The following is a 13,249-nucleotide window of genomic DNA, read 5'->3' on the forward strand; positions in this document are numbered from 1 at the left end:
CTGCTGGGCCTGCTCCCGGTTCCGGTTGCCCCTGAGAGGAACACATAAAGAATTGATTTCAACGTCGAGCACACTGAACACCAGCTTTAAACTTCCCATCCATCCATCCATCCATCCATCTTCTTCCGCTTATCCGAGGTCGGGTCGCGGGGGCAGCAGCCTAAGCAGGGAAGCCCAGACTTCCCTCTCCTCAGCCACTTCGTCCAGCTCCTCCCGGGGGATCCCGAGGCGTTCCCAGGCCAGCCGGGAGAGATAGTCTTCCCAGCGTGTCCTGGGTCTTCCCCGTGGCCTCCTACCGGTCGGACGTGCCCGAAACACCTTCCTAGGGAGGCGTTCGGGTGGCATCCTGACCAGATACCCGAACCACCTCATCTGGCTCCTCTCCATGTGGAGGAGCAGCGGCTTTACTTTGAGCTCCCCCCGAATGACAGAGCTTCTCACCCTATCTCTAAGGGAGAGCCCCGCCACTCGGCGGAGGAAACTCATTTCGGCCGCTTGTACCCGTGATCTTGTCCTTTCGGTCATGACCCAAAGCTCATGACCATAGGTGAGGATGGGAACGTAGATCGACCGGTAAATCGAGAGCTTTGCCTTCCGGCTCAGCTCCTTCTTCACCACAACGGATCGATACAGCGTCCGCATTACTGAAGACGCCGCACCGATCCGCCTGTCGATCTCACGATCCACTCTTCCCCCACTCGTGAACAAGACTCCGAGGTACTTGAACTCCTCCACTTGGGGCAAGATCTCCTCCCCAACCCGGAGATGGCACTCCACCCTTTTCCGGGAGAGAACCATGGACTCGGACTTGGAGGTGCTGATTCCCATCCCAGTCGCTTCACACTCGGCTGCGAACCGATCCAGTGAGAGCTGAAGATCTTGGCCGGAGGAAGCCATCAGGACCACATCATCTGCAAATAGCAGTGACCTAATCCTGCAGCCACCAAACCAGATCCCCTCAACGCCTTGACTGCGCCTAGAAATTCTGTCCATAAAGGTTATGAACAGAATGGGTGACAAAGGGCAGCCTTGGCGGAGTCCAACCCTCACTGGAAACGTGTCCGACTTACTGCCGGCAATGCGGACCAAGCTCTGACACTGATCATACAGGGAGCGAACTGCCACAATAAGACAGTCCGATACCCCATACTCTCTGAGCACTCCCCACAGGACTTCCCGGGGTACACGGTCGAATGCCTTCTCCAAGTCCACAAAGCACATGTAGACTGGTTGGGCAAACTCCCATGCACCCTCAAGGACCCTGCCGAGAGTATAGAGCTGGTCCACAGTTCCACGACCAGGACGAAAACCACACTGTTCCTCCTGAATCCGAGGTTCGACTATCCGGCGTAGCCTCCTCTCCAGTACACCTGAATAGACCTTACCGGGAAGGCTGAGGAGTGTGATCCCACGATAGTTGGAACACACCCTCCGGTTCCCCTTCTTAAAGAGAGGAACCACCACCCGGGTCTGCCAATCCAGAGGTACCTCCCCCGATGTCCACGCGATGTTGCAGAGTCTTGTCAACCAAGACAGCCCCACAACATCCAGAGCCTTAAGGAACTCCGGGCAGATCTCATCTACCCCCGGGGCCTTGCCACCGAGGAGCTTTTTAACTACCCCGGCAACCTCAGCCCCAGAAATAGGAGAGCCCACCACAGATTCCCCAGGCCCTGCTTCCTCATAGGAAGACGTGCTGGTAGGATTGAGGAGGTCTTCGAAGTATTCCCTCCACCGATCCACAACATCCGCAGTCGAGGTCAGCAGAGCACCATCCCCACCATACACGGTGTTGACACTGCACTGCTTCCCCTTCCTGAGGCGGCGGATGGTGGTCCAGAATTGCTTCGAAGCCGTCCGGAAGTCTTTTTCCATGGCCTCCCCGAACTCCTCCCATGTCCGAGTTTTTGCCTCCGCGACCGCTGAAGCCGCACACCGCTTGGCCTGTCGGTACCTGTCTGCTGCCTCAGGAGTCCCATGAGCCAAAAGAACCCGATAGGACTCCTTCTTCAGCCTGACGGCCTTTAAACTTCCCTTCTACTTGAAATACCACAACTAGAGATGCAGGATGGTCGCGTGGTTCCTTTTCCAAACAAAAACAACCGGACACACTCATGACGAATCAGCACTAAAAAGCCCCAATGAAGTAGGGATGTGTCGATCAATTGGCTGATTTTATGAAAAAGTACGAGATTGTCATTGCCGATTGATGCCGATCACAAACGCCGACTCCCTTTGGCTGTCTCTGCATTTATTTTGCTAGTAACTAATCATGTATCTGTGGAGCTACATTTCTTCGTATCTTAGGTAGATAGTAGTCGTTAGAGGAATATTTCCCATCTTTGAGCAGAATGGAACACTTTAGAAATGACTAACTTTGGCCTTGGTTCTGCTTGTGTGTTCTCTATCTTTGCAAACACACACACATTGTAAGTCATTTACGTTCCCGGAGGAAGAGGTACCAGGAACGAGACCAAGGGAGAGTGGACAGAAGTGTGTGTGCAAACACACACACACACACACACACACACACGCCAAGTTAAGTTTCAGTTTCGATTACCGCCACACCTTGGAAAATTTTGTTTTTTTTTAACTTGAAAACAAATTAAGGTAATATAATATATTGTAGCCCCCAAGGAAATCACACAAAGTCCAACACTATTTTTAACTTTTATTACCAATCTTATGCAGAGGTGGGTAGTAATGCGCTACATTTACTCCGTTACATCTACTTGAGTAACTTTTGGGATAAATTGTACTTCTAAGAGTAGTTTTAATGTAACATACTTTTACTTTTACTTGAGTATATTTATAGAGAAGAAACGCTACTTTTACTCCGCTACTTTTATCTACATTCAGCTCGCTACTCGCTACTAATTTTTATCGATCTGTTAATGCACGCTTTGTTTGTTTTGGTCTGTCAGACAGACCTTCATAGTGCCTGCGTTTCAACAAATACAGTCACTGGTGACGTTCACTCCGTTCCACCAATCAGATGCAGTCACTGGTGACGTTGGACCAATCAAACAGAGCCAGGCGGTCACATGACCTGACTTAAACAAGTTGAAAAACGTATTCGGGTGTTACCATTTAGTGGTCAATTGTACGGAATATGTACTGTACTGTGCAATCTACTAATAAAAGTTACAATCAATCAATCAAAAGTGTGAAGGAAAAAAAAAACCTTTTTTATTTCAACCGTACATCCCGTCAAAAGCCTAAAGACTGACTGCACAGTTCCTGTCTTCACAATAAAAGTGCCGCTCCATCGTGCCTGCGCTTTCAAAATAAGAGTCTCCGAAAGCCAGTGCAAACAAACTAGCAAGCTACGGAGTTTGCCGCCAATGTATTTCTTGTAAAGTGTATAAAAACGAATATGGAAGCTGGACAAATAAGATGCCAAAAACCAACCACTTTCATGTGGTATTAGACAAAAAGGAGGAACTTTTTTTCTCCTCCATTTGAAAACGTGGACGTTATCAGCACTACTGTCTGATTACAATCAATGCAAGTCATCAGAATCAGGTAATACACCAACTTATATTCTTGTCTTCATGAAAGAAAGGAATCTATATGTGTTAAACATGCATGTATATTCATTAAAACACCTTTAACATGTAAAGAAAAACGGCAAAATAAATAAATATAAATTATATACTGTATATATCAATGTATGTATATATATATTTGTGTATATATATATATATATATATATATATATATATATATATATGTGTGTGTGTGTATATATATATATATATATATATATATATATATATATATATATATATATATATATATATATATATATATATATATGTGTGTGTGTATATGTTACTCATCAGTTACTCAGTACTTGAGTAGTTTTTTCACAACATACTTTTTACTTTTACTCAAGTAAATATTTGGGTGACTACTCCTTACTTTTACTTGAGTAATAAATCTCTAAAGTAACAGTACTCTTACTTGAGTACAATTTCTGGCTACTCCACCCACCTCTGGTCTTATGATAACAAACGACACAATTCCAACAGGTTTTACCTTCCGTGCACACAACAAGACTTCCTCATTCTCCGCCAATCATCTTTCAGGCACGGACGGTGTGTTTGCAAACATGGGAGAAATTGACATCAACTCCATACCACACGAACATAAAGCATTCACATTAGCTGGTCGTTACGGTATCAATTTATATATATGGCCTATTATGTGTGTACTATTGACAATGTGATGTACCGAAATCTTGACCACCAAAAAAAGACTTTGATCATCGAAAAACGCACGCCGTTGTCTGGAGCGTTGTCAGCATGTCTGTGATGTGGACGAAATTTTTAATACAAACCCCGTTTCCATATGAGTTGGGAAATTGTGTTAGATGTAAATATAAACGGAATACAATGATTTGCAAATCATTTTCAACCCATATTCAGTTAAATATGCTACAAAGACAACATATTTGATGTTCAAACTCATAAACATTTTTTTTTTTTGCAAATAATCATTAACTTTAGAATTTGATGCCAGCAACACGTGACAAAGAAGTTGGGAAAGGTGGCAATAAATACTGATAAAGTTGAGGAATGCTCATCAAACACTTATTTGGAACATCCCACAGGTGAACAGGCAAATTAGGAACAGGTGGGTGCCATGATTGGGTATAAAAGTAGATTCCATGAAATGCTCAGTCATTCACAAACAAGGATGGGGCGAGGGTCACCACTCTGTCAACAAATGCGTGAGCAAATTGTTGAACAGTTTAAGAAAAACCTTTCTCAACCAGCTATTGCAAGGAATTTAGGGATTTCACCATCTACGGTCCGTAATATCATCAAAGGGTTCAGAGAATCTGGAGAAATCACTGCACGTAAGCAGTGACCTTTGATCCCTCAGGCTGTACTGCATCAACAAGCGACATCAGTGTGTAAAGGATATCACCACATGGGCTCAGGAACACTTCAGAAACCCACTGTCAGTAACTACAGTTGGTCGCTACATCTGTAAGTGCAAGTTAAAACTCTGGTGAAATCCCTAAATTCCTTGCAATAGCTGGTTGAGAAAGGTTTTTCTTAAACTGTTCAACAGTTTGCTCACGCATTTGTTGACAGAGTGGTGACCCTCGCCCCATCCTTGTTTGTGAATGACTGAGCATTTCATGGAATCTACTTTTATACCCAATCATGGCACCCACCTGTTCCCAATTAGCCTGCACACCTGTGGGATGTTCCAAATAAGTGTTTGATGAGCATTCCTCAACTTTATCAGTATTTATTGCCACCTTTCCCAACTTCTTTGTCACGTGTTGCTGCCATCAAATTCTTAAGTTAATGATTATTTGTTTATGAGTTTGAACATCAAATATGTTGTCTTTGTAGCATATTCAACTGAATATGGGTTGAAAAGGATTCGCAAATCATTGTATTCCGTTTATATTTACATCTAACACAATTTCCCAACTCATATGGAAACGGGGTTTGTAAAATATCTTGTTGATATTGTTAAACTGTCAAAAGCACTCACCATAAATACATTGAAAAATCTACAGTTAATACATGAGATCGGTATCGGCCGATACCACTCATGTATGGTCGACGAATGATGATAAAAGCCTGACAGTTGTTACACAATTACATCTCTTGTGTTAAATTCATGTAAATGTAACCTTGAAACAAACCATGGCTGGAGACACACAACCACCAGAACCCCCCACGGGACACACTTAGCCCTGCCCCCCCCCACACACACACACACACACGCACACACACACATCAGATTGATTTCATGGCCAGGTGTCAGTTGTGCGCGTGGTTGTGTTCTTGCTGCTCATGCTTATTGTTACGGAAAAAAAAACCTCTCCTGAAGGAATCAATAAAGTACTATTTAGTGCAACAGCTGCGCTCGCTTTAAAAGCGTCCAGAAGCAGGGGTGTCAAACGTACGGTCCGCGGGCCGCATCAGTCCCGTGAACAGCTTTTATCCGGCCCGCGAGATGAGTTTGCAAAGTATAAAAATGAGCTGAAATGTTTGAATGGAAGAAACTGATCACACTCCTCAGCCTTCCCGGTAAGGTCTATTCAGGTGTACTGGAGAGGAGGCTACGCCGGATAGTCGAACCTCGGATTCAGGAGGAACAGTGTGGTTTTCGTCCTGGTCGTGGAACTGTGGACCAGCTCTATACTCTGGGCAGGGTCCTTGAGGGTGCATGGGAGTTTGCCCAACCAGTCTACATGTGTTTTGTGGACTTGGAGAAGGCATTGGACCGTGTCCCTCGGGAAGTCCTGTGGGGAGTGCTCAGAGAGTATGGGGTATCGGACTGTCTGATTGTGGCGGTCCGCTCCCTGTATGATCAGTGCCAGAGCTTGGTCCGCATTGCCGGTAGTAAGTCGGACACGTTTCCAGTGAGGGTTGGACTCCGCCAAGGCTGCCCTTTGTCACCCATTCTGTTCATAACTTTTATGGACAGAATTTCTAGGCGCAGTCAAGGCGTTGAGGGGATCTGGTTTGGTGGCTGTAGGATTAGGTCTCTGTCTTTTTGCAGATGATGTGGTCCTGATGGCTTCATCTGGCCAGGATCTTCAGCTCTCGCTGGATCGGTTCGCAGCCGAGTGTGAAGCGACTGGGATGAGAATCAGCACCTCCAAGTCCGAGTCCATGGTTCTCGCCCGGAAAAGGGTGGAGTGCCATCTCCGGGTTGGGGAGGAGATCTTGCCCCAAGTGGAGGAGTTCAAGTACCTCGGAGTCTTGTTCACGAGTGAGGGAAGAGTGGATCGTGAGATCGACAGGCGGATCGGTGCGACGTCTTCAGTAATGCGGACGCTGTATCGATCCGTTGTGGTGAAGGAGGAGCTGAGCCGGAAGGCAAAGCTCTCAATTTACCGGTCGATCTACGTTCCCATCCTCACCTATGGTCATGAGCTTTGGGTTATGACCAAAAGGACAAGATCACGGGTACAAGCGGCTGAAATGAGTTTCCTCCGCCGGGTGGCGGGTCTCTCCCTTAGAGATAGGGTGAGAAGCTCTGCCATCCGGGGGGAGCTCAAAGTAAAGCCGCTGCTCCTCCACATCGAGAGGAGCCAGATGAGGTGGTTCGGGCATCTGGTCAGGATGCCACCCGAACGCCTCCCTAGGGAGGTGTTTAGGGCACGTCCGACCGGTAGGAGGCCGCGGGGAAGACCCAGGACACGTTGGGAAGACTATGTCTCCCGGCTGGCCTGGGAACGCCTCGGGGTCCCACAGGAAGAGCTGGACGAAGTGGCTGGGGAGAGGGAAGTCTGGGCTTCCCTGCTTAGGCTGCTGCCCCCGCGACCCGACCTCGGATAAGCGGAAGAAGATGGATGGATGGATGGATGGATAAAAATGAGCTGAAATGTTTGAATGAAAGAAACTGCTGTTCTAAATGTGTCCACTAGATGTTGCAATAGCAATTCTTTGGCATGACTTCAGAGGGGGCGGAGCTATGTGCCTTAAGATAGAGGCAACGTTTCCGTGTTTGGACACTACGTACTCACGTTGCTTTTTAGTGATAGTATACAAAATGCGGGTTGTCACTTTCATGCCTTGATTGTCAAAGATGTCGTTGGTAATAGGGGACACATTTTTTGGGTGCAAATAAATCATACTTGCCAACCCTCCCGGATTTTCCGGGAGACTCCCGAAATTCAGCGCCTCTCCCGAAAAACTCCCGGGACAAATTTTCTCCCGAAAAAGTCCCGAAATTCAGGCGGAGCTGGAGGCCCCGCCCCCTCCAGCTCCATGCGGACCTGAGTGACGTGTTGACAGCCTGTTCACACGTCCGCTTTCTCACAATATAAACAGGACAATACTGCCATCTACTGTACATGCATATGTGACCCACCCATAATGTGTCACATTTTTGTGTTGATTTATTTATTTTATTTTGTGGTTTGAATACGTTTTTGGAGCTGTCATTACACATTTATCAGTATTCACATTGGTCAGTAGGGGGCAGTAGGGTGTTTCTTCCCAATTGAAGGCTATCACCTGCAGACCGGAAGTGTCTTGTCATTCTGATGAGAGCGACCAGTCTGTGAACAATTGAAACGTCCTGTGTGCTTTTTCCTCCTGTACAACAGGTTAGTTTTGGTGAATCAACTCACTGAATAATATCCATGTGATCTTTATAAGTTTAAGTACACATTCTGATGGTGGAGCCTAACTCTAAAGTGTTTGTGAGTTGTAGTTTGTATTTGTGAATGAATCCAGTGCACAGCTGCAGTAATCAATACAAAAAGGCGACGTGAGTGCGCAATGTTTATATAGGAACTTCTCGGCAGCCACGAATGTGGCCTTTCCGTGGTCGCCCGCCTCGCCTGCGGCAGCGGCGTTCCACTCGCCGCCGCCACCTGACTCTTCCCCGGTGGATTCGGGGACACGTGGCCTGGCGACCCACCACCAAATCCTCCCTCCGCCCTCCCTGGACTCTTGAACTGTTTCTTGTTTTTTGGGTTCTAGTTTTTTTTCGTGTCAAGGGACATCTGGAATCTGTCCTTTAAGGGGGGGGGGGTACTGTTACGATCCGCTGCCCGGATCATAGTTTGTTCTTACACAACTGATGACGACAACTTTGATTCCCGCTAGCTTTTCACGCAATGCCATTTTGCCTGCTAGCTCCCACGCTAGTCCTTTTGTTTTTGCCTTTTGCTATTTGCACGTTTTTTGTTTGTTCATCGAATGATTTATATTTTAAATAAATCATTTTCCTACCTGCAAGCTGTGTCCGAAGCCGTCTGCATCCTTGGGAGAACCACACCCGCATCACTATGCGACCCAGTCGTTTCAATACTTCTGTATTTTGGTAGTTATGCTGTCAACATTTAACAAGATTTCTTCAACTTGGACTTGAAAGCATAAATAGTATAAACACTTTTAACAGTATGTCGTGCTGTGAAATACAGCCGACAGGATTGCGCACCAAACACGAAGCAAGGCCAAAGCGCATGCATGGTGCAGGAGAACAAAGGACTTCTTTCATTTAAGGTTTGTGATAAACCATCAAACTCATTCGTTAAAAGGACTCGATAGTAATATAAAGCGAATTTTTCTGGACATTATCATGCAAGAAAAGTTTATTTTTGGGACCGCGATCACCGCGTAATGATTTTTAAAGGTTGCATTACAAACATTTAACTGTCCCATGTGATCAGCCAGTGCGATTGGAAGTCCATGCTCAATTATTGCCTCCGTAAATAAAATTTGGGCATTTATCACATCCAAAGAATCTGTTTGGGCGACGAAAAACGTTGAAAGTTTTCCACTTGTATCGCTAGCAACGGCATTAGACTTGTGTTTTTTTGTCCCAACGTGGTCTTTTACATCGCTAATTCCTCCGTGTCCGATCGAAAAATCTTGTCTGCACAAGGTGCAATTCGCGTAGTTTTCACCCTTTTTTTTTTTTTTAATGAATGAAAAACCGTATTTTTTATCACTGCAACCGTAACCCGGAATAGGTTGATGAAAACCGTACTAATTACGGGAAAACCGGAGTAGTTGGCAGGTATGGGTTATCATGCCATGATTTGACCAGTCTGGCTTCTTGGAAATAGATTTTAGAAAGCCCGCCCTAAAAAAAAAAAACACTAAGAAGGAACTCGGAGAAGACATTTTTGTGTGACTTTTTGTGTTACCTGTTGGCGAGCGTGTCGACGCGCTCCTTGATGCGGTCCGAGTAGATGTTGTTCTGGCTGATGAGGCTCTCTCCCGCCTCGATCACAGCCTTGATGCGGTGCAGGTTGAGCTCCATGGTGGTGGTAAAGTCCTTGTGCTTCTTGACGGCCGCCTCCACCGTCTCCACCGTGTTGGGGAGCTCCACGTGGGCCAGCGCCGACTCCTGAGACACGCACCAAGAGAGAGTTGGTCTGACGTCGCGCCCCCAGCTCGGCATCCAGGAACCCCCTCACCTGGTTGTTGATGAAGGACTCGGCCTGCTTGACGTCTCGCAGGAACAGGTGGAAGATGTGAGCCTGCACCAGAACGTCCCTCCTGCTCTCCCACATCTCCAGCAGTTTGTTCCAGCCCACGTCCAGCTTCTGGAGCCACTGCTGCAGGGCGGCCTGAGGCAGCGGCGCCTCCTCCGACTCCAGCAGCTCGTTCATGGCCTGCAGACGCTCGTAGTCTTCTTCGTAACTGCGGAACACGGAACCCAGGGCTGAAGGACCATTCCAGGAGACGTTAATGCGACGACGTACCGGCCAATCTCCTCCTTGAGGGCGGCGTGCTTGTTGATGAGTTTCTCGGCTTCTTCCAGGTCATTGGGCAACTGATCCGAGGCGGCGGCCGTTTGCGTTTGGACCAACCAGGTGAGGAACAAATCCAAATCCTGAAAAGACGCATGAATTACAGTACATGTGTGAAGTTGGCCCCCTGAAAATAACACTGCCATTTGTTTTTGCTGTAAAAATGTTCATTTGTGCCGTTACGGTTTTTAAAGGGGAACATGATCACAATTTCAGAATGGTTAAAACCATTAAAAATCAGTTCCCAGTGGCTTATTATATTTTTCGAAGTTTTTTTCTAAATTTTACCCATCACGCAATATCCCTAAAAAAAGCTTCAAAGTGCCTGATTTTAACCATCGTTATACAGGTAAAAGCCAGTAAATTAGAATATTTTGAAAAACTTGATTTATTTCAGTAATTGCATTCAAAAGGTGTAACTTGTACATTATATTTATTCATTGCACACAGACTGATGCATTCAAATGTTTATTTCATTTAATTTTGATGATTTGAAGTGGCAACAAATGAAAATCCAAAATTCCGTGTGTCACAAAATTAGAATATTACTTAAGGCTAATACAAAAAAGGGATTTTTAGAAATGTTCGACACCAGCAGATGACATGGCACCCCAAACCATCACTGATGGTGGAAACTTTACACTAGACTTCAGGCAACGTGGATCCTGTGCCTCTCCTGTCTTCCTCCAGACTCTGGGACCTCGATTTCCAAAGGAAATGCAAAATTTGCTTTCGTCAGAAAACATGACTTTGGACCACTCAGCAGCAGTCCAGCTGGTGTCGGTCCACTCTGTTTCCTGAGATCCAGGGTCAACGCAGCCGTCTACCAGCAAGTTTTAGAGCACTTCATGCTTCCTGCTGCTGACCTGCTCTATGGAGATGGAGATTTCAAGTTCCAACAGGACTTGGCGCCTGCACACAGCGCAAAATCTACCCGTTCCTGGTTTACGGACCATGGTATTTCTGTTCTAAATTGGCCCGCCAACTCCCCTGACCTTAGCCCCATAGAAAATCTGTGGGGTATTGTGAAAAGGAAGATGCAGAATGCCAGACCCAAAAACGCAGAAGAGTTGAAGGCCACTATCAGAGCAACCTGGGCTCTCATAACACCTGAGCAGTGCCAGAAACTCATCGACTCCATGCCACGCCGCATTAACGCAGTAATTGAGGCAAAAGGAGCTCCAACCAAGTATTGAGTATTGTACATGCTCATATTTTTCATTTTCATACTTTTCAGTTGGCCAACATTTCTAAAAATCCCTTTTTTGTATTAGCCTTAAGTAATATTCTAATTTTGTGACACACGGAATTTTGGATTTTCATTTGTTGCCACTTCAAATCATCAAAATTAAATGAAATAAACATTTGAATGCATCAGTCTGTGTGCAATGAATAAATATAATGTACAAGTTACACCTTTTGAATGCAATTACTGAAATAAATCAAGTTTTTCAAAATATTCTAATTCACTGGCTTTTACCTGTATATATATGTTAATACTAATGAATAACACATTTGTTTTTTGTTTACCTAGTCAGTGGCCTAGTGGTTAGAGTGTCCGCCCTGAGATCGGTAGGTTGTGAGTTCAAACCCCGGCCGAGTCATACCAAAGACTATAAAAATGGGACCCATTACCTCCCTGCTTGGCACTCAGCATCAAGGGTTGGAATTGGGGGTTAAATCACCAAAAATGATTCCCGGGCGCGGCACCGCTGCTGCCCACTGCTCCCCTCACCTCCCAGGGGGTGAACAAGAGAATGGGTCAAATGCAGAGGACAAATTTCACCACACCTAGTGTGTGTGTGACAATCATTGGGACTTTAACTTTAACTTGTTTTAGATGTATGTATACATTTTTTTAGCCTTTTTAAAGTAATATAATATATCATAAAAAAAGATTCGATACCGTCATGGTGACGAAGGCCATAACTACACCCCCCACAAAACAAAAATGCAGCACAAACGAATGGTACATGTTTGGGGACAAGATTGGCTGGTTATGAATAATAACAAATTTATAATATAAAAACTATAAAAAGTTAACATAAAAACTATAACAGACAAAACATTTTTTCTAGCACAAACGTAGCGCAAAAGAATTGGACAAGTTTGGGGAGTGTTTGACAAGGTTGGTGGTTATGAATAATAAAACATTAATAACATAAAAATTATGATAGTTAATAACATCAGAACTATTATAGTTAGACAAATAAATCTGTGGCACAAACGTTTGGGACACGCTTGGGGAGATTTTGACAAGGTTGAGGGGCTGGTTATGAATAATAACACATTAATAACATAAAAACTATACAAAGGTTAATAACATTTTAACCATATTAGACGAAACATGTTTGCAGCACAAAAGAATGGGACACGTTTGGGGAGATTTTGACAGGGTGGGTTGGGCAAGGGTGGTTATGAATAACAAAACGTTGACATAAAAACTATAATGTTAGCTATTTTTTTGCGGCACAAAACAAATGGGACAAGGGGCTGGTTATGAATAAAAAACATTTATGAACATAAAAACTATAATCAGAGGTGTGGACTCGAGTCACATGACTTGGACTCGAGTCAGACTCGAGTCATGAATTTGATGACTTTAGACTCGATTTGACAAAATGTAAAAAGACTTGCAACTCGACTTAGACTTTAACATCAATGACTTGTGACTTCACTTGGACTTGAGCCTTTTGAATTGACATGACTTGACATGACTTGCTACTTTCCCCAAAACCCAAAGATGAAAAAGTTATTCGGGAGCGCTCCGTATTTTTCATTGTGTACTTGTCTATCAGCGTTGCGTGTGTCAGCTGGTGTGCTCTCAGTACAACAGCCAATCAAATTACATCTACTTTGTTTTCATCACACAGCATTCATCCAATCAAATTGCAGGACAACCAACGAAGAAGACATGTCCAAACCACACGCCAGTGAACAAAAAATGATACCTAAAATAATTTCGTTTGAGTATAAAAATTACGAGGTGGTCAACACAAA

The 13,249-nt window shown here is 44.9% G+C and overlaps 1 protein-coding gene across 2 annotated transcripts in view; it reads right to left on the minus strand.

The window, feature by feature from the left end:
* Positions 1-13,249, minus strand: part of sptbn4b (spectrin, beta, non-erythrocytic 4b) — a 190,293-nt gene that overhangs the window by 86,610 nt on the left and 90,434 nt on the right. For both annotated transcript variants that reach the window (XM_072914973.1, XM_061972189.1), the window contains exons 20-23: positions 10,202-10,332; positions 9,914-10,139; positions 9,641-9,843; positions 1-31 (exon numbers count right to left, since the gene is read on the minus strand). The exon at positions 1-31 is cut by the window's left edge and continues 60 nt beyond it. In XM_072914973.1, the coding sequence (XP_072771074.1) occupies positions 1-31; positions 9,641-9,843; positions 9,914-10,139; positions 10,202-10,332 (591 nt within the window). The remainder of the gene's footprint in view (positions 32-9,640; positions 9,844-9,913; positions 10,140-10,201; positions 10,333-13,249) is intronic.

The sequence above is a fragment of the Nerophis lumbriciformis genome, linkage group LG17 (genome assembly GCF_033978685.3).
Source record: "Nerophis lumbriciformis linkage group LG17, RoL_Nlum_v2.1, whole genome shotgun sequence".
Classification (NCBI taxonomy): domain Eukaryota; kingdom Metazoa; phylum Chordata; class Actinopteri; order Syngnathiformes; family Syngnathidae; genus Nerophis; species Nerophis lumbriciformis.